The following is a 20,758-nucleotide window of genomic DNA, read 5'->3' as shown; positions in this document are numbered from 1 at the left end:
TCAGTGGGAAGCCGGCGACTTGTCTTGGGTCGGTGACTCCTTTTGCAAGTTAAACTTAATCCGCGAGCTAAAATCTTTTAACCGTCAAACTTAAGCCGGGGGCTTCAGGGAAGGTCGGCGGCTTCAGAGATCCGCCAAATCTTTTTGATTTTGTTTCCATTTTTACTTGAACTTGGATTATAAGTTGAGAAACCGTGTCAACTAGGCCGGCGGCTTCAGGGTGAAGCCAGCGGCTTCCTTTGCCTTTTGCTTGATCAACAACTTCTTTCAATTTTTCGAAGATTCTGGAACATTTTGACATATTTAACTCCAAGCCGGCGGCTTCAGTGAATCCATGCCGGCGGCTTCATGTAGCCATTCTGCAATTTTCTTTATTTTTGATCCTGTTTGATACATAACTTTGATATAATCATTACAAAATACCTTTTTTCCATTTCTACCCATTCTAGTGTGTTTTGGCATTAAAATGACTCAAAAATACTAAGATAACTCCTCAAAATGTTATCAAAAACTGTATAATTTAGGAGTTATCACCGGGGTTGCAATGCTTTAACGAAGTAATATCTTGATTCTTCATCCGGTAGGGTATTATGTATAAATCACCAGATGCGGCCAAAATCTTATTGGAAGACATCTCGGTTAACACATACGAATGGGCACCTTCACCGCGAGATTTGACAAGAAAAAGTGTAGCACAAATTGAGAGTGATAATGGGCAAGTGACGCTTGCAAGCTTGAACAATCAATTTCAAACGTATGGGAAAGAGTTGAAAAAGATTCAACAAAAGATAGTATCAATGCAAGTAGGTTGTCAACGATGCGAGGGTTCACATCTCACAAAGAATTGTCCTTAAATTACTCAATGCAATCATGTTTATCTAGATGACATTCCTATGAATTCGGATGCTCATGTGAACTACGTGAGTAATTAAAACTATCAACGGGGAGGAACATCGAACCAAGGCTACTACAATCCTAATCAAAAATAAGTGTCATTCAACAACCAAACCAATACACCACCTGGATTCACAAACCAAAACCGAAACCAAGGTTACAACAATAACTACAACCAAAATCGAAACAACAACTTTCAATATCAAAACCAACAACCTTACAACAATCAACCTTATAACAACCAAGCCAATTCGAATTATCAAAACAACCAAGGTTATAGTCAACCACAAAATAACCAAGGTTACAATCAACAACCTCAACAAAACATTCAACAATCGCAACCTTCGACAAGTTTAGAAGAACTCATGCAAAACTATATCAAGAAGGTAGAATCAACGGAAGCTTTCCTAACAAAAGAGAATGAACTTTTGAAGCAACAAATACGAAACCAAAAAGCCTCATTCCAAAACCTTGAGAGCACTGTTGGGAGACTTTCAAATCAAGTTGCCAAAAGAGCACAAGGAACTTTACCTTCAAACACTCAAGTTAACCCAAACAATAACTACATCAACAACCAAAACCAAAACAACAATAACACGAGAATTATTCCTATTGAGAGGAACGCTACCAATCCAACCCACAATCAAGCGAGTTCATCTAATTCAAACAATACTTATACTCAAGTGAACTCGATTGATTCAACCGAAGAGGATCAAACTGAATATCCTCAAGTTTTCACTTTCGATGTTGACGGGGACAAATTTGATCTCGATGAAGCGTTGGAAATTGATAAGATAGATTATGCGGTATTCAAGTTTTTGGAGGATTCGGACGATGCAATGTTTATTCCATATCAAGTTAAAAGTGTAAAGTCCATGGAGGCTATCGAGTCGACATGCAAGGAACAAAAGGGTGAATTTGAGCGAATTAAATTGGGAAAGGTTGAGAAAGAGAAAAAGGTCGAAACTTTATTGAATACAAAGGAGCAAAAGAATGAGGTCGAGGTTCTTGCTACATCAACCGAGGAGAAAAATAAGACACCGGTCTCATATCCTTAACCATTACCTCCTACACATCTAAATGATGTGGATTGTAAGTCAACTTTAACCGATAATGAGAACATTTATGATAAACTCCCCTTGGCGGAGGTGCTTGAGAATATGCCCAACTATCCTCAATAGTTATATCTAGGTGTAATCTGTAATCAACTAACTGTTATTCAGCAAAGAACAGTTGTGATTCTTTGTGATTCATATCAATAAAGAATAATCGTTGAAAATTACCCATAACTCTTATTTAAGTTATGTGTTTGAATACCTAATTGATATAACACTTAAGTTAATTTAAAAGAATAGTATTCACCCCCTCAATGTGTGTGTGTGTGTGTGTGTGCGCGCGCGTGCGCGTGCGTGTATATAAGCTAAACTTATGTAGATGATGAATAACAATGATAAACACAAATTCATACTCACATATTCATTAGAGTTAAAGGAAACAAATTGTGGGAGTTTTGACTATGTGTGAGTTAGGATGAAGTGTGAGTGTGAGTGTGGTTATGAGGACTAGTGAATGGCTAACCTTGTAAATGGGGAGGGTGATAGCTATCACTTACACTTTAAAGTGGATTTACAAGGGGTAATATGTAAATTGAAAGTTAAAAGAATACTAAGTAATATTACAACAAATATTATGAATTGAAATATAGACTTAACTAGTGGCGCCGATCATCGTTCGTTTTTTGGCTTTTTCACAAGCAAAAAATTGAACTCATCACTTGTTAGGAAACATGAACGCCTTCGACATCGAGTGTAATGACACACAGTAGTACATCGAGAACAAAGTTCGACAAGTGTCTCAACCACTGGAGCTAGATGAATGTTTTCCAGTGGAGCTCGACGAAGAGGTCCTCGCCTTTGCAGAGGTCCCGTACGCCTGACCTGTCGTCCCACTCTAAAGAATTAATGAGTCGGCAGACGAGACATAATAAGAAGTGGCTTGGAGTATTAATTCGTTCTGATTGTTTTTAATTAATCTATTTATATCTAATTTGTAGTTTAAATCAATTATTTTATTTTGCTATATAACTTGTTTTTAAAACTTACATATTAAAGTATCTGAGTTTTATATGACCACTTCCAACTGTGTATGTGATATCACGCGTAGATTTTGCACTTTTTGATCAAAAAGTGAAATTTGGCTATGACATGGCAATGTGACCCTCAATAACTTAAAATGTTAATTTTTTGTGTTAGTTTGTGTAGGGTCCGTCAGTTTTTTATTTTTACATTTTATTATATAAATTTAACACATTATTTAACAAAACTAGTAATATAATAATATTCAGTAAAATAAAAAAAACTGATAATATTGATTATTTACACTACGTTTCTTAACGCAATATCTACCTCGTTTTACTCGGTTTTGATCTTCATTGCGTTTAAAAGTGAAGAAAATGGGAAAATTCACGTTCTAAGTGTGATTGCAGTCTTGGTTATAAAATTGTTGCAAAATTGACCAATGTGTATGCAAAAAGATCAAGAAAACTGCAAAGTGCTGAAAATGACCAAGAACGACGTTCTAGTAAATCAGAACGGCGTTTCAAATGCCAGAACGACGTTCCAACCTAAGGAACGACGTTTCACCTGCAAAAAAGGGCATTCCAGGACTGAAGAACGACGTTCCAATACAAAGGAAATGAAGAAAATGGAACAGAACATTTAGAGGCCGAATTGGGAACGACGTTCCTAATTAAGGAACGAAGTTCCACTTTCTAGTGCACAGGAATGGCGTTCCACCCAAGAAGAATGGTGTTCCACCTTATCGAGCAAAAGAACGACGTTCCAGATAAAGAAACGGCGTTCCACCTGGGTTTTCTGGGCAGAATTTATGAAGGAGTATAAATAGAAAGAGATGGGGTTTTCATATAGGTGTAGGATTGGAGGCTGAGGTTAATTAGGTTTTGGCAGATCATTAATTAGGTTTTTCATTAAGTTTTCATCAATTTCTTTATCATCTTCATCTTCTACATCTAGTTTCAAGTTATATTTTCATAGTTTGGTACAATTTCATCTTTAATCTTGCTATATGATGTTTAGATCTTTATTTACTTCTATTATTATGTTAGTTCTAGCCATGCTTGGCTAGAATCTTATATGTACACTTGATTATGAAGCTTGTAAGCTAAGGATTGTTCAATATTTATGTTTATGATTGTGTTTGAGTGAAATTTATGAGTTATTGATTGAGTTATGCTATTAGAATTAGCTAAAGTACTTTTGCTATCTTTTGTTTTAGGTTTTACATTGATAATATAAGTTGTCTAGCTTTTCTTAGGGATTTTATTAGTGAAGCAATTTGTACTTCAACACTTAGGTGATCTAGACAATCAAATTGGGGATTTCAAGGGATCCTTAGTCAAAGTAGCAAAGTTTGGTTTTCTTAAGGGATTTTGATTACCAAAGGATTTTAAGGGATTTTATTTTAATCCAAGTTAAGTATTAATGGCTTTCTCATGATTCAACTAGATCTTATTGATTAAGCTTATGAGGATTCGCGAATGTTGAATTGATCATTAGAGTTTTGGTAGGGATACTAGAACACATTGTTTGGACACAATTTGGTCTTAATTTAGACAAAAGAACAATCTGAATGCTTCAAGTGGATTAATCAAGTGTGCATGCTTTTAATATTGTTAGTTAATAATCATTTCTATTTATTTGTTAGTATTACTAGTGTCTCTAAAACGTTTTCACAACCACCCCCTCCCCCCCAAACCAAACAAACCTTATAATAATTATTAGTTTGCATTAATTCAATTAGCATTAACCCTCTCTTGGGACGAATCTTAAATGAAAAACTTACTAATACAAGGACCGAGTCATTGTTTCTCGAAGCTTGTCACTTTAGTCGAGTTTACGTTTATTTTAATCTTATATCTAAAATAAAGCATTATGCAACAAGATTATCACTTACAAACTACTAAATAAAAAAAGTACTTGTATTAAAAAATAATTAAACTAGTAAACTAGGTGTCGCCTTCGGATGATTAGTCAGTTTGTTGTGGTGGTTTATCGAAAAATGCTTGAACTGATCGAGGTACAATTTTTGAAACTTTCCAATATACTCTTTGTGATTCGGGTCCTTGATATCATTGGCATTGACGCTCAAAATGCTAGCACCTGCAAAAGTAGTTTGGAGAGTCTCTTGTTGTTTTGCATGTTTAACACCTTTTGTTCTTTCTGACTAATGCTTTAAAATCGCTTCCAAAGCCTCATCCATTTTTTATGATCGAGTAGAATGACTTGAGTCGGTAAAATAGTTTGAGTGGGCTGTTTTTTGCCTGCCCTCGGCCCATTGGTCACATGAAAGGATCATCATCAAAAACATCGTTTTTTTGAGAAAAGGGAATCTCAAACCCCTCCTCGTCGACATCTAAAGGAACATGACCACCCAAGGCCGGAACGTACCACTTTGACTTGTCTTTCAAAACGCGCTAGACATCCATCATGTTAAACTTTTTCCCACCACTATTATTTAGATAAATTTGATGAGCCCGGTCTTTGAAGCATTGATCGTTTTCCCCACTTTTCCAGTTGTGTCGGGTTTCGTTGTAAGCATCATTAAACTCACCACAAGCTTTTTTGATGTTTCGGCACTTCGACGACTGATATTTCTCGATTTACACATGTTTTACCTCACAATATATCCCTCGTTTCACTCGTTTTAGAGGATTATTGAGCTCGGGAGGGTTACATTTGATCAAATTGATTGTTCAAGGCTGTAGATCACTACTTGGTGTAAAATTGAACATGTTTAGCTAAAAAATGAACCAAAATGGCAAAAACCAAGGAAATGCAGAAAATTAGCAAATGCGGCGCACCAAAATGACCATCGTGGCGCATCTATAGTGTAACATGGACCCTTTCAGCACCAGTAGTTTTTCATGTACAAAAAAGTGCCGCATGCATCTACAACGTGTCTTTTTTAAATGTTTATATTTTTCATCCAATGTATACTGTTTGTGAACAAAGTTTTTTCAAAAAACGAAAAAAAAATTGTTTCCTCCGCTTCCCTCCAATTGGTTATTTCTCAATTGATCCTACCACTATATATAGTTAGTGTATATATATATATATATATATATATATATATATATATATATATATATATATATATATATATATATATATATATATATATAGTGAAAGGATCCTGTGAGAACTTGACTATGGAGATAACCCATAGCACCATGTTATTTCACTGACATACCCATCGTTCATCCTCAAGCCTAAATTTTAGAATCATCAATTGATGATTATGACCACAAATTGAGAACAAAACTGTGATCCTTACATGAATCCTAACACTCGTTCATCAACAGATTATCTCAACCACAACAGCTTCAGCGATTTTCGATCCATGCTCTTCGTTCTTCATAAATTTGAGCTGTGTAGGTCTCTGGATCAAATTGGCACGAGTTGAGGAAATGTAAAAGTGTAGATATGATCTAATTCTTATCGTAACACTATCTGCAATTTTACAGACCCAAACATAAAGATTTACTTTCGAATTCGAAAAGTCAACGTTGATGTTCTTCTGGTCAATAAATTAATTGGCGAGATTATGTTGAATTTAGATGTTATCAACAGATGTCGAGTGCTTTTTAGATGATTTAGAGCACATTTCATCAAGAAATCATACGCTGAAAATATCTAGATCATAAAATTCGATTTTATGTTCATGAGAAGCAATAACGATTGTTCATCTTCGATTTATCACTTTTGATGATGTTATGGATTGAATTCCTCAACAAAAGTATTTTTCGTTGCTTTTAGATGCTGTTTCAACTGAATTCTCAATTCAATTTGATGAACATGGTAAGTGAATATGGTAAATGAACTCAATCTATGAACATATTGAAGTCAATCTGTGTGCAGATTGAGCTCAATCTATGGCAGATTGGGTTCAATCTGTACGAAGATCGAATTCAATCTGTACATAGATTGAACACACATACTGAATTTTTTTTTATAAAAATAAAAGTTCCAATCTGTAAACAGATTGATTTCAATCTGCATACAGATTGAGTTCAATCTGCATACAAATTAAGTTTCAATCTGCAAAAAGATTGAAGGTCTAAAGACAGATCGAAGGTAGTTTGTGTTGGTTCCATGGGTTCTCTCCCACCCTTGGTTCCTTGTGGATCCTCACCCTATATATATATACATATATATATATATATATATATATATATATATATATATATATATATGGGCAGGATCAATGGGGAAGTAACCAATCGGGGGGAAGCAAAAAAAAATCCGTTTTTTTTGAAAAAAAAATTTCAGGCATCAAGATCACACGAAAATATGAACTTTTAGAAAAGACACTTCGTGATGAATGTTATTATTTAGGCGGGAAAACGATCGACAAAAATAACATTCAAGATAATATTGTTCGTGAAGAATGTTAACGTTTTTTTTCAAGTTTTGTGAAGTAAAATTTAGCCCGATTTAGAGTTTAGGGTTTAGTGTTTGGTGTTTTGGGTTTATTCCATAAACTCAAAACACCAAACCTAAACCCTAAACCCTAAACTCTAAACCGTTCGTATTAAAAACTCAATCTAAATCCTAAATCTAAACCCTAAATCTAAAACCTAAACCCTAAATTTCTAAACCCTAATATCTAAACCCTATAAACCCTAATATCTAAACCATAATATCTAAAACCTCAACATACGCTCGAAAAACACGATAATTGTTATATATTAGTTCTTCGAGCATTTTCCGGCCAAAATAATAACATTTATCACAAAGCGTCTTTATTAAATGTTCATATTTTCATCCAATCTATAATGTTCGTGAACAAAGTTTTTTCATAAAACGAAAAAAAAAGATTTTGATTCCCCCCGCTTCCCCCCGATTGGTTACTTCCCTCTTGATCCTGCCACTATATATATATATATATATATATATATATATATATATATATATATATATATATATATATATATATATATATATATATATATATATATATATATATATATATATATATATATATATATATATATATATATATATATATATATATATGGGCATGATCAATGGGAAAGTAACCAATCGGGGGGAAGCAAAATATTTTATTTTTTTTCGTTTTTTTGGAATTTTTTTCAGGCATCAAGATCACACGAAAATATGAACATTTAGAAAAGATACTTCGTGATGAATGTTATTATTTAGGCGGGAAAACGATCGACAAAAATAACACTCAAGATAATATTGTTCGTGAAGAATGTTAACGTTTTTTTTCATGTTTTGTGAAGTAAAATTTAACCCGATTTAGAGTTTAGGGTTTAGGGTTGGTGTTTTGGGTTTATTCCATAAACCCAAAACACCGAACCCTAAACCCTAAACCCTAAACTCTAAACCGTTCGTGTTAAAAACTCAATCTAAATTCTAAATCTAAACCCTAAATCTAAATCCTAAACCCTAAATTTCTAAACCCTAATATCTAAACCCTATAAACCCTAATATCTAAAACCTAATATCTAAACCCTAATATCTAAAACCTCAACATACGCTCGAAAAACACGATAATTGTTATATGTTAGTTCTTCGAGCGTTTCTCCGCCAAAATAAAAACATTTATCACAAAGTGTCTTTATTGAATATTCATATTTTCATCCAATCTATAATGTTCGTGAACAAAGTTTTTTCAAAAAAAAGAAAAAAAAAATTGCTTCCTCCCGCTTCCTCCCGATTGGTTACTTCCCTCTTGATCCTACCACTATATATATATATATATATATATATATATATATATATATATATATATATATATATATATATATATATATATATATCAACAAATGAAAAATAATTGATAGTCCTTTATAACCACACAAGCTTGTCTGAGTGGCCATCGAGTTGCCCAATGAAGCACACCACACGGGTTCAATCCTTGGCTATGCCAAATTATTCAAAAAGGGAGTGTGACTAGAGGGTTCGCATAATGCGCAGTTCACCTGGTACCAGGTCGCGCGCTCGGGAGGCTTGATTACCAGAGGTTTTACCTTCTATGGAAGAGCCAATGTGCTCGTTCATAGGAGGGTTTCCTTGCTTAGAAAAATTGATAATCCTTTATCTCAACAACTAACGGTAATTATACTAAAAGACAAGATGTAATGTGATATAATCCTACATTGACTAGAGAACAAACTAGTTAGTGCCTTATAAGGGTGGGTGTTCCCCCCTCCTTCAAGCTGGCTTTTGGGAGTGAGTTCTACACACTTCCCCTTGTAAGGTTGATGCACGTCTATCGTGGGATAAGCTTGTATCATTGGTGCTTTCATTGAGAGATCCCATCTTTCGAGATCCGAACACCTCGGAGTGGTGGCTTATGGAGTGGTGGCTTGGACCGGAAGAGAGGGTGCCAACCGTGACCAACATAGCCGTGACCAACGAGGCCTCGGAGTGGTGGCTTGGACCGAAAGAAAGTGTGTCAACCGTGATCAACGAGGACGTTGGATCTTTAAAGGGTGGGGTATCGATATAATCCCACATTGACTAGAGAACAAACTAGTTGGTGCCTTATAAGGGTGAGTGTTCTCTCCTCCTTTAAGCTGGCTTTGGGAGTGAGTTCTACACTTTCTCTTGTAAGGTTGATGCATGCCTAGCGTGCGATGTATGCATGGACTAGACTGACATCATGGGACTTTGGCAACTCCATCACACGTTCCAATTGTGTTAGTCACTTGATTTCTTTAACTGTCATCCAAGCCACGTACACATATTCACGTCCGTATCATAATGTCTGCAAACAGTAACGAATATCCACTTAAAAACACTTTAAAGATGTAAATAGTAATGTACTAAACACCTCACTGAATATGTTATAAATCTTAATTAACTTTAAAACCAGAGCATGCCTGATTCAACTACCTTATTATTCTTTTTCAAAATGGATAAGAAGTTCCTCAAAATTAAACTTATTCAAACACAAGAAGTTGGGAATTTGTGTAAACATGGTTAATGATATCAACCCAACATACTTTGGAATCGTGTAATACTGATACATCACTTTTCAAAGTGATAGTTCTACTAAATTCATGTCGGGGTATACTAAATTTGCTAGAGATAAGGCGTATTAAACTTTTGATACATGTATACGATAATTTTTATTTCTAATACTCGTATCAAGTCCAACGTATATTTTACTCTAAAATTGATTGAGACGAAATAACTGACAAACTTATTTGCATCTATACTTATAATCATGGTTGAAGAACTCGGAATTCGAAGAGTTTTCGTCGGGACAATTTTTGGGAATTCTCGGAGAACTCGGGGAGACGGTTGTTGACTAACGTTGACTTTCTAATATAAATATATATTTTCGAATATATATATATATATATATATATATATATATATATATATATATATATATATATATATATATATATATATATATATATATATAAGACTTTATGAGATAATTTTTATGATACATAATATAATATATAAGTAAAAAAAAAATGTTGACCGAGATTTGACCGCGATATTTAATTTATCGGACGTTGATCGAGATTTGACCGAGAAACTCAATTTATCGGTCGTTGACCGATAAAATCTGAAGTTGACCCATTTTTTGAAACGAGAACTCGGCAGCCTCCTGAAAACGAGTTATCGCCGAGTTCTCGGCCGATTATTCCGATTTTTACAACCATGCTTATAATAAAAGAGTGGAGAAGCATTATTCAGTGTTCAGTTAAATGGTAGGGTGTAACGCTAATGATAAAAATATGGAATGAGTGAATATCAGTGTTCTAGTGTTAAAATGAACTTATAAATATACTCCGTAGTTATTAACTCATAAGAGAAATTGAAAAAAAAAAAAAAAAAAAATAAGGGTTTTCAACACTCATAGGGAACTCTGAAAACTTTGGCAGGAAAACCGAAACGAAAGATTGTGACGAATCATTAACCGTATAATACTAAAAGAGGTGTGAATTTAAGCAAATTTACCCTATCTATCCTTTTCAAACGACAACAACAACTAAGTTACAAAATTGGCGCTACATAATGTTAGATTTGCAAACTTCACTCAAATTTTTAACAGCCAATATTTGCCCGCTCGCCATACAGTAAATTTTTTCGACACCACCGTTCAACTCGAAATAAATTTACAAGCATAATGCAACTAATTATACGCGAAACGGACGATTTTTAAAAACGGATAGTATTTCGGGCTATCTTTTATACATATACGTAAAATAAATAACCCAAATTACGAGATTTTTCTGACGTTAAAAACACGCATGTCATTAGGCATATGAGTACTAACCACGCGCATCCAAACACACCCGCAACAATGCGATTTTAACTCTATAAATACAAAACGCTACGTTAAATATGAATATTTAACCCTAAAAGCCCCGCCGAATCACGCGAGCTGATCCGAATCTAGTTGAAACCCAAGTTCCAAAAATAAATGTTGATACATTTCTTTCTAACATCTAAATTTTAGTCCAACTATAACTCTCTCAAACCATTTAGCTCAACAAACATTCCATATAGTTGTTGTATAGGGTCCACATAATTGAAATGGATATGTAAATTATTTTATTTTTGATAAAAAAATTTACAATGGCTTAATATGCCAATCGTTGTGACTTATTGATTTTCCTCTACTAACACACCAATTAAACGAATACAATTGAATAGAATCAATACACTCCTAACCACGCCATTTCTCCATTTTCAAACATGCTACAACAAAAAAAGCAATAATCGCGTACATGCCTTCCTCTAAAGTAGAATGTGATTGCCAATTTTCATACCAAGCAACCTAATCCCCCCAATTCGTGAACACTGGCATCGATACATTGGTCCAAACTCTCACCTTCCGCCAAAGCTCTAGTGAAATGGAACATCCGAACAAAACATGATCAAGTGACTCGACCCAACACTCACAAGACACATACCCAATAGTTACGATTTCAAAACCTCACGACGATAAATTTAACCTGGTAAGAAAGAAGATGATGGAGAGAAGTCGAGTAAAAATGGAGGTTGGGGTAAACTTCGATGTTGGGAATAAAATTAGGTAGAAGATGATGACTAATTGTATGGTCCACAAGTATTTTTACTAAATAAACAATAAATTGTTGGTTGATAATCCAAATGATAAATGTTAACTTTACTAATCTTCGTTTTATGATGATAACAATTCAAGAGTGATTACACTTGAAAGTAAGTAAAGTCGAAATTTAATATCCCTACTTATCTCCAGCAAACGACCAATACACATAACTGGTCAAAACCTTTGATGAAGGTAGTTTTCAACCTCTATTGTTTATATACGGTGAGACCATATATAGATCATAGTTGTAAAGGCATTTTGATGATTAACATTATTGCGAAAAAATGTTTACCGCATGACTGTTTAACTTAATCACCTTGCCAAAATTGATATGGTTATGTGATTCAAAAATACTCTAACAATATTTTAAGTTACTTAACGATTAAGTTATCATAGTACAATATATATATCAAGTGTCCGTGATATACACATAAGTGTCTGAAACTTTTTCTATATTAAAATTAATTTAGACACTAAAACACATGGTCATCAAGTTCCATTAGGTGGTGTTCCTCTCTCATACATGTGTGAGAATATTCAGGTCATTGGTTTAACTTCATTTTTATCAATTTCTTGTTTTTTTTATTGATAAAATTTTATTTTATTTGAACCACTCCAGCAAAAAGCTATATACAAAACAAAATTACATAGGCTCGTTAACTATATTCGATAATTTTATTTAATTAAGATCAAAATTTTAAATTATAGTTTAACGTACACAATGTTTAATATCAATATATATGAAACTAAAAAATATCCTTGAAAGTTAATTACTCAACTGACGAGTTTGCACCTCGTGATTCACAACATGCGGTGGTGGATCTGATATCACCGGTTAAAACCTCAAAAAAGATTCTACTGGATGTCTTATTTCAATGGTGTAACTAAAAAAAATGTACATTATTCAGTGGTGTCACTAGTTAAAAATCTTGTTCCGTGCTATCACTAAGCCTATAGTAGATCCGCCCCCAGCCACATGGGCACCCAACTAGATGCTCATTAACTCGCAACCCGATCCTTGAATTCGCAACTACATTTTTGAGTATTTTTGTTAATTTATTTTGTCGAAGGATAAAAACATTTTCGTATAAATATAAATAAAATTTTATTTACCTTAACATGACATCAATATGAACATAAAATCCCAAGAAAACTCAAAAAGATACCGAGTACATATTAAAATGAGTGAACGTAAAATTAATAATAAGAGTCGTATTCTGCTCATTCCAGTCTGATAGTTATTTATAGGAATTTGCTATACATTGCCCTAAGGGCATCACTTAAAGTTTCCAAAAATAACTTGATTCTTTTATTTATTAATTGTGATCATTAAAAACCAAGAATCTCTACCCCTTTAAAATAAGAAATCATCATTTATAACGGAATATTAATAACCATTCTATATGTACGTAAAATATTTTTTTAATTCTTATTTAATTGAAGAATATAAAATTACTTAATGAATTGAAGGGAGCATGATCAAATTTTGATACGACCGAATATATATCAACTTGAAAATATACTTTGTCGACTGACTTGTTGATGTAAGCCATATATTTTAACATATTTTGTCTAAACCCATCAGTATGACATAGGTGATCATCATATTATCCATTATCCATATAAATCAAATATTAGTTCTTCAATCATATAACTAGAAAATATTTGATTTTATTTCGTCACACTTCAAAAATTAAAACTCAAATATTCAAATAAACACAAATTTAACATTTTCATCTAATACTTGGTAGTTAATATAGGATTTAAGCATATGTCTTCGGTAGGTGTAGATGTATTTTGTCGCTCACTAGAAGTTGCAGCATCCAATCCAAAGCCATATTTATAAATCTTACATGTAGGCTTTGTGTGTCCACTTTCCCTACATATAGAGCATCTCTTAGTTGATTTACTCGCTAATTCTTTTCCACCCTTCAAACGTCGTATTTTTGGCCGTCCTTTCGTTTTTGATTTAGGAAGACACAACACATTTCCCCCACTTTGTATCAATTCTTCAATCATAGGTTGGTTGTTAGGAGTGACATCGTTAGACACATCTTTACCGTGTAGTGATTTGCAACACCAACGTAAAGGCAAGTATACCTGTGGAATCTTAAAGCAATCCTTGTATGTCAAAACCCGAAATATATGTCGACAAAGTATACCCCAAAACTCGAAGTTCTTGCAAGTGCACAAGGCTAGACTGCCATCCCATTGTACATTGTGACTTTTATGATTCTCTCCATTAAAGTATTTCACAATAAACTTGTCACCGTCAACTTGATTAATCAAATATTGGCTTGCTCTTTCGAATTCTTCTTGAAACTTCTTAAAAGCAAATGGTGTAAGAATCTTAGAAGCTTGTTCTTCCAAGGGTGATTTCACTTTTATAGAAGCACTTCTTACAGTAGTTAACATTTTAATTTGTGACTCTCCATTCTTTATTTCTTCAACAGCAACATATATCTAAAATATGAACATATTAGAATTTTAATTATCTTTAACATAAGCTTTAGAAAATACATTATTATCACATTTAAATATACATGTTATATAAACTAAAGACAAAAAAAGGTATTGATTTGCAAACCTGTCTAACAAAATCTTTCAAGCTTGTATGTGATGAAACAAACTTTTTGATGAATCCATTTACGCTTTCAGATCTACTAGTAGATACCATGCCTCCAAAAAAATAGTCACGTAGGTATGCCGGCGCCCAAGACTTTCTTATTTTGTATAAACCTATGACATGTTTATTATTAACTAAATTGTACTTGCTAATGACTGAAGACCAATGATACTCAAACTCTTCAATTGAGTTCATTCTATAAACCTTGTAAAAATCAGCACACCAACTTTGATACTCGGTACGAAGAAGAGCCGTAAACCAAGAACTAAACTTTCCGGTGATATGCCATATACAATAGCTATGTTTTGTAGTTGGCATTTCAATAGTAATTGCTTCAGACATCCATTGATCTTGGTCGGTAATTATGGCTTTTGGTGGTTTCTTCATTATCATCACAAAAGTCTGCAACTCAAATCAAGCTATAAAGTGTTAGCATCATAGAGCACCTAGCTTAATGTATTAATATATATATATATATATATATATATATATATATATATATATATATATATATATATATATATATATATATATATATAGTCTTACGTTCATCAACCAGCTAAAAGTATGCTTTGTCTCGTTACGAAGAAGTGCACTTCCAAATAAAACCGTCTTTCCATGATTATTGATGCCCACGAAAAGAGCACAAGGCATATCATACGCATTAACCTTGTATGTAGTATCAAAAGCAACTACGTCACCGTAGTTAACATACCAATCAAAGCTTTCAGAATGACACCAAAATATGTTTTCTAATCTTTTTTCTTCATCAATAGTGTAAACATATTGAAAGTTGTCATTTTCTTCTTTTAAACTTTTCATATGATTAATAAGGCTCATAGCATCAGTATCTCCAAGTTTGTTTTTAACTTTAGTAAATAAGTTACGGACATCTTTTTCAAAGAATGAAAGATCTCCGTGTTTGACCTGCTTTTGGAGCTCCATAACTCGAATAATTTGTCGGACATTAAGTCCGGCTTCTTTATATAAGAGTATTTGATCCTCATCCTCTGAAGTGATGATGCGGTTAACTGGAAGAAAACGCATCTCCTCTTTGGATAATAGTTCGTGATTGTGATCCTTAATAAATTTTGTAACATGCCATTCTTCCGGAAATATATCACAACTTTTTTTCAATGTAAGGCGCACATGAGCATTGCACCCACATCTCATCGACCCCCTATTTCTTTGATCTTTTGAAGGATCAAATGCTTTTGGTGACCTTTTCCCTCCACGATGACAATAAATGTCACGTCTTACAAACTTATCTTTTTTTTTCTCGGACCGATCCTTGCGAATTGCAAAACCATGTTGCATGGCATAATTTTTATAAAATAAATGTGCTTCTTCAAAGTTTGAGAATGCTTGACCAACAAAAGGTTCATTCTCTAAAGTTTCATCGTGTTCTTCATTTGGAATTTGGTTCAAATCCAAATTAATCATGATAAAAATTTTCTACAACATCGTAAATAGAAATAAATGAATAACAATTAACTAATTAATAACAAATTACATAAACAAATTAGAAAGGCAGTGATAAAAATTCATGGCAAAATAATCATGGTATTAGAATACAAGCATCTAACTTTATACTAAATAACGACGTACAAAAAAATGGTACTATTATGACAAATAAAGATTGAAGATGTAATGCAAAAATAAAAGTGTTACCTATGTGGAGGAGATGAATCTATATTCCGAATGACTGATTCAATCCTTGTGTAGTGTAAAAATTAAGTTAGCTACTCACTCTTACTTTGATGAAGTTGAAGATTTATATGCGACTACATCACTAATATAATTTAAGTCTAAAATTGTGTTTGATATTTTCATTTATTAATGATGATTTTCTATTAATATTGTGAATAATATAATAATAAAAATTTCGATATGATACCCCGTAAATCTTCCAGTCGTATCGAAATTTGATCATGTTCTTCAATTCATTGAGTAATTTTATATTCTTAAATTAAAAATAGGAACTGAAAAATATTTAAGCTATTATACATATGGTTATTAATATTCCGTTATAAATGGTAGAGATTCTTGGTTCTTAATGATCACAATTAATAAATAAAAGAATCAAGTTATTTTTGGAAACTTTAAGTGATGCCCTTAAGGCAATGTATAGCAAATTCCTTATAAAAATACAATTTGTAATGAAAAATGAATGGACATTATAGTAATAGTAATTTAATTTAATTTAAAAATGAATGAATAAAGTTAAAACGGATGATTACACCCGTCATATATGCCCAAAACGTTATCATTGTCGTGATGTCGTCTAAAAAAAGTTATATCGTCTCAAAGGATATGTCTTGACAATGTTTGCATAGTATCAAATATTTACGGTAAGATAATCAATCCATTTATTTTTTAGTTCCTCTACAATACAACTATATTTACAAGAATCATAAATTTAGCAAACATATATATACATGTAAGTCGTAACCGAATAATGTTTTCTCCTTTCAAATACGATCTAATTGAATTACTCCGTATTATCAGATCATTTGTTTTCAATATTTTTTAGAAGACACCGAATGATATGTATCTAATAAAAATTTCACATTAGACCTCTTATCGATATATCTACACTCCAACCACTAAGTTTTGTTGTTAGTTAAATAGCTCTTTTATATAAGTCGGCATGCATGTATTCCGTTATAAATGACTTGTAATTGTAAATATGGCCGTGTGGGTAATAGTTAGCCATAAGAATAAGCAGTCTTGAGTACGCTTTATATTTGATGTGATCGCCTTCTAAATACCCACCATGCCATCATCTAATCATCTTTATACATTCATGCAAGCAAACCTTGAATTATTATCCTGATTTATATTTCTTATGGCTTGTATGTATATGTATATTTCTTATGAGTTGTATGTATATGTTTTTCTTTAGTTTATGAAAGTGTTTAAGTTAATTTTTTTCTTCACGTATAAGCTAAAAAAGATACTCGTATGTAATTAAAGGGATTATAGCCTAGCTAGCAATATTTAAGTAGCCTTTGAACCAAAAAAGTTGAGAGTTCAAGTCCCACCGTGAGCATTGGGAATTAATTTATGTTGAGCGGGTGAGTTGACGTTCTAAAGAAAAATATAAAATACAAAAATGAGCTGTGAATGAAAAATTTAATGACAACTACACTGTTAGTCCCTGTAGGATAGTAAAAAAAAAATTTGATGTAGATAGTCCCTGCGGTTTGGATACATTGCATGGATAATCCAAATCACTAACGTCGTTAAATTTAATCATGTGCCAATATTTTCTTCAGTTAATCATTCTTCTCTCTTTTATCTACATCGTCATTACCATTTTTTTAATCTACCAAATTAATAAACCTTAATGTTTTACACAACAAAATCTATACCATCTACGTCATAGAATTACAAATTCAGATACCATCGTTTTAAACCATCAGCCACCAAACCAATAATGTATACAAAGTCCTTGTGGTTTGCACACATTGTGAAACTACGATAGAAAAGAACTTCAGATCTGTAAAATTATACCATTGGACAACTGACGAGATTTGTACAAAAACACAATACATCATGATGGAAGAAAAAGGAGACTTTGTGATATTGGGTAAATTTTGGTTTAATAAATTATGAAAATTGGGTTTTATGATGTTTCGGTAGATCAGTAGATGGGTATCTTGAATTTCGATGGATTCGGTAATTTATAATCTTTTATGATGTAGATGATGCACATGTTACACAAGATGAATCGATGAAAAGAGTAGATGCAATGAAACTTTAATGCTTGATTGAGGGCGAAAGAGAAATTTTTACATTTCTTGATTTTCATTATTTTTAGATTTAAGAGCTTGATTTACTATTACCAATTTTGTTTTGATGGTTGCATTTAATTAAGGTTTATGATTTTGGTAGAATGAAGATGAAGATGGAAAGGTGGGAAAGGGTCTACAATCACACCACGGCCGAAGTCAACTAACACCCACCACCTCCTCTCCAGAACCCCCTCCTTTCACCCGTAATACATCACCTACCATTCGTTGCCTTCACCACTAGAACTACCATAGAAATAGCATATCAGAAGCCAACACACCTCCGGTGACCACCACTAACTGGGTGGTAGTCCGTCATACACTACTGAAACAAATCTATTACACATCTACCCTCATCTGGCTTCCAGAAGCGATATCCACCAACAGGTAAAGAACGTCGTAGCTACCACCAGAGTAAAGGTAGGTCAGACCACAACAAATCTTCGGGGACCAATCCTAACAATATAGTGGTCAACCGTGCACCGCTAGACACGAAGCAACCGTCAGAAGGAAATCGGGAGAAGAAGTAAGAGCTAAGAAACTCCCCATTACCAAACACATCCAGTGGCCACCACCAATGGGGCGGTGGATGGAAAAACGTCGACGCAACATAAAGACCCTTCAAGGACCTGTGACGGATATGTTAAAAAAGGGGAGAAAAAAAAAGCAGGACCACTAACCACCATAGCCACCTCCACCACGGGAATGGTTACTGAGAGTGACTATGTGTCACGACCCTACTTTTTCCGTTATCTTTTTCCGTTAATTATTTAACGACCGTTAACTGTTAGTGTGCCACGTCATTTCTATGACCTATATTATTATTTTTGTAATAATATATATATAATAATTATTATGTGTTATGTGAATATATGTATTCATATTTTAATTTATACGTTTCTACGTCTCGCGGATTTCCATCCGGCGAATCTTTTCGGTTTTTAAACCAACGGTCGAGCTTTCGGGATTTTTAAATCCTAAATATTTTAAATATGATATTTTAAGGTCATATTATTATTAGGTGTATTTATATTTATTTTTCGTCGCGCGTTTGTTATCTTTCCGGATTTTTAATCGCGTAAGCGTGTTTTCGCGTTTCGGGCTTCGTTCGGGGTTTCGGGCCACAAGGAAATTAACTTTTAACAAATTTGGACTCATGGGGCCCACCCCCATGCAAAACTCGGCCGAAGCCAAGGGGGGGGTATCCCCTTTACACTTTGTTTTCCATTTTATTTTTCATATTTTTAGATTAATTCCCTAAAACCTAAATTTTATCTTTTTCTCTCCTCTCCTCCCTTCTTGGCCGTCGCCTACCACCACCATTATCATCATCTTCATTAATTTTCAAGCTTGAATCAAGAGATAGCTAGCATAAACGTGTTCCTCTCTTCGTTCTCTACGCGATCATATTCTTTGATTCTCGATTTGGGTATAAACCCTAACCCTAGAACTTTTCATATTTATTTATATTTCTGTATTTTGAGTTTATATTATTAGTATGATGTATATTAGTTGTTGTAATGTTGTTTGGATGCGTAGAATTACTCGTTTGCATATGTTTTCGGTTTGTAAATTTTAGACAGCAGTTTGATTCGTATATTCTGACTTTGTAACTGATATGAATGTTAAAATAAACTATCTAGATGAGTTCCTCTCATCAAGACATTAATTTTAGACTCCGGATTCATGTCGTTTCGATTCCCGGAGCCCTAGTTATGATCAAATTACTTTTTGTTAAAATTGAATTGTGTTATGGACAAGAACCAGGTTGGGTCCGACTTTTTGACCATCCTTGGTGTCTTTGGGGTGTGTCATTTGGTTAGGACTGATAGTGGGACGAATTTTCATGTTCGGGTCACCTAAATCCGAGCCACGGTTCACCCGTTGTGCCCGAATTACCGTTTTGAGTAAATTGATTTTCCAAATGTTGTCATGGCTGATATCCACGACCTAGGGACTGTTCTTGGAGTGTTCTTGAGTTCATAATTGTGTCGGGTGGTTTGAGTAGGTGAAGTTGCATATGTGGCTTGCCCGAAACCGACACCCGGGGCTCAAGATACGACCCGACGAACTTTTAAACTTAAAACTTATGGTTAATGATTAAACTTATGTTAAAATTAATGGATTTCATTATTAATTAATTACTTATGATAAAAGAAGTAATTATTATTATTTAAAACTTATGATATAAATATTTATTATATCATTTAATTATTAATTATGATTTAATTAACATTTTAATTAAACTTATGATTAATAATACTTTTATTATTAAAGGAAAATACTTATGATAAGTATTAAA

General features: G+C 33.3%; 1 protein-coding gene across 1 annotated transcript; it reads right to left on the bottom strand.

Annotated features, from left to right (window-relative positions):
- Positions 1–13,773: 13,773 nt before the first annotated feature.
- On the bottom strand, positions 13,774–16,105 carry LOC139902555 (protein FAR1-RELATED SEQUENCE 11-like). Its single transcript, XM_071885166.1, has 3 exons — positions 15,209–16,105; positions 14,624–15,064; positions 13,774–14,499 (listed from the first exon to the last, which is right to left on the bottom strand). Exons 1-3 carry the CDS (start codon positions 16,103–16,105, stop codon positions 13,774–13,776), a joined length of 2,064 nt encoding a protein of 687 aa, XP_071741267.1.
- Positions 16,106–20,758: the final 4,653 nt, after the last annotated feature.

The sequence above is a fragment of the Rutidosis leptorrhynchoides genome, chromosome 3, assembly GCF_046630445.1.
Source record: "Rutidosis leptorrhynchoides isolate AG116_Rl617_1_P2 chromosome 3, CSIRO_AGI_Rlap_v1, whole genome shotgun sequence".
In the NCBI taxonomy this organism is placed as follows: Eukaryota; Viridiplantae; Streptophyta; class Magnoliopsida; order Asterales; family Asteraceae; genus Rutidosis; species Rutidosis leptorrhynchoides.
Note: the sequence above shows the minus strand (reverse complement) of the source record. Positions and strands in the feature narration are given on the sequence as shown.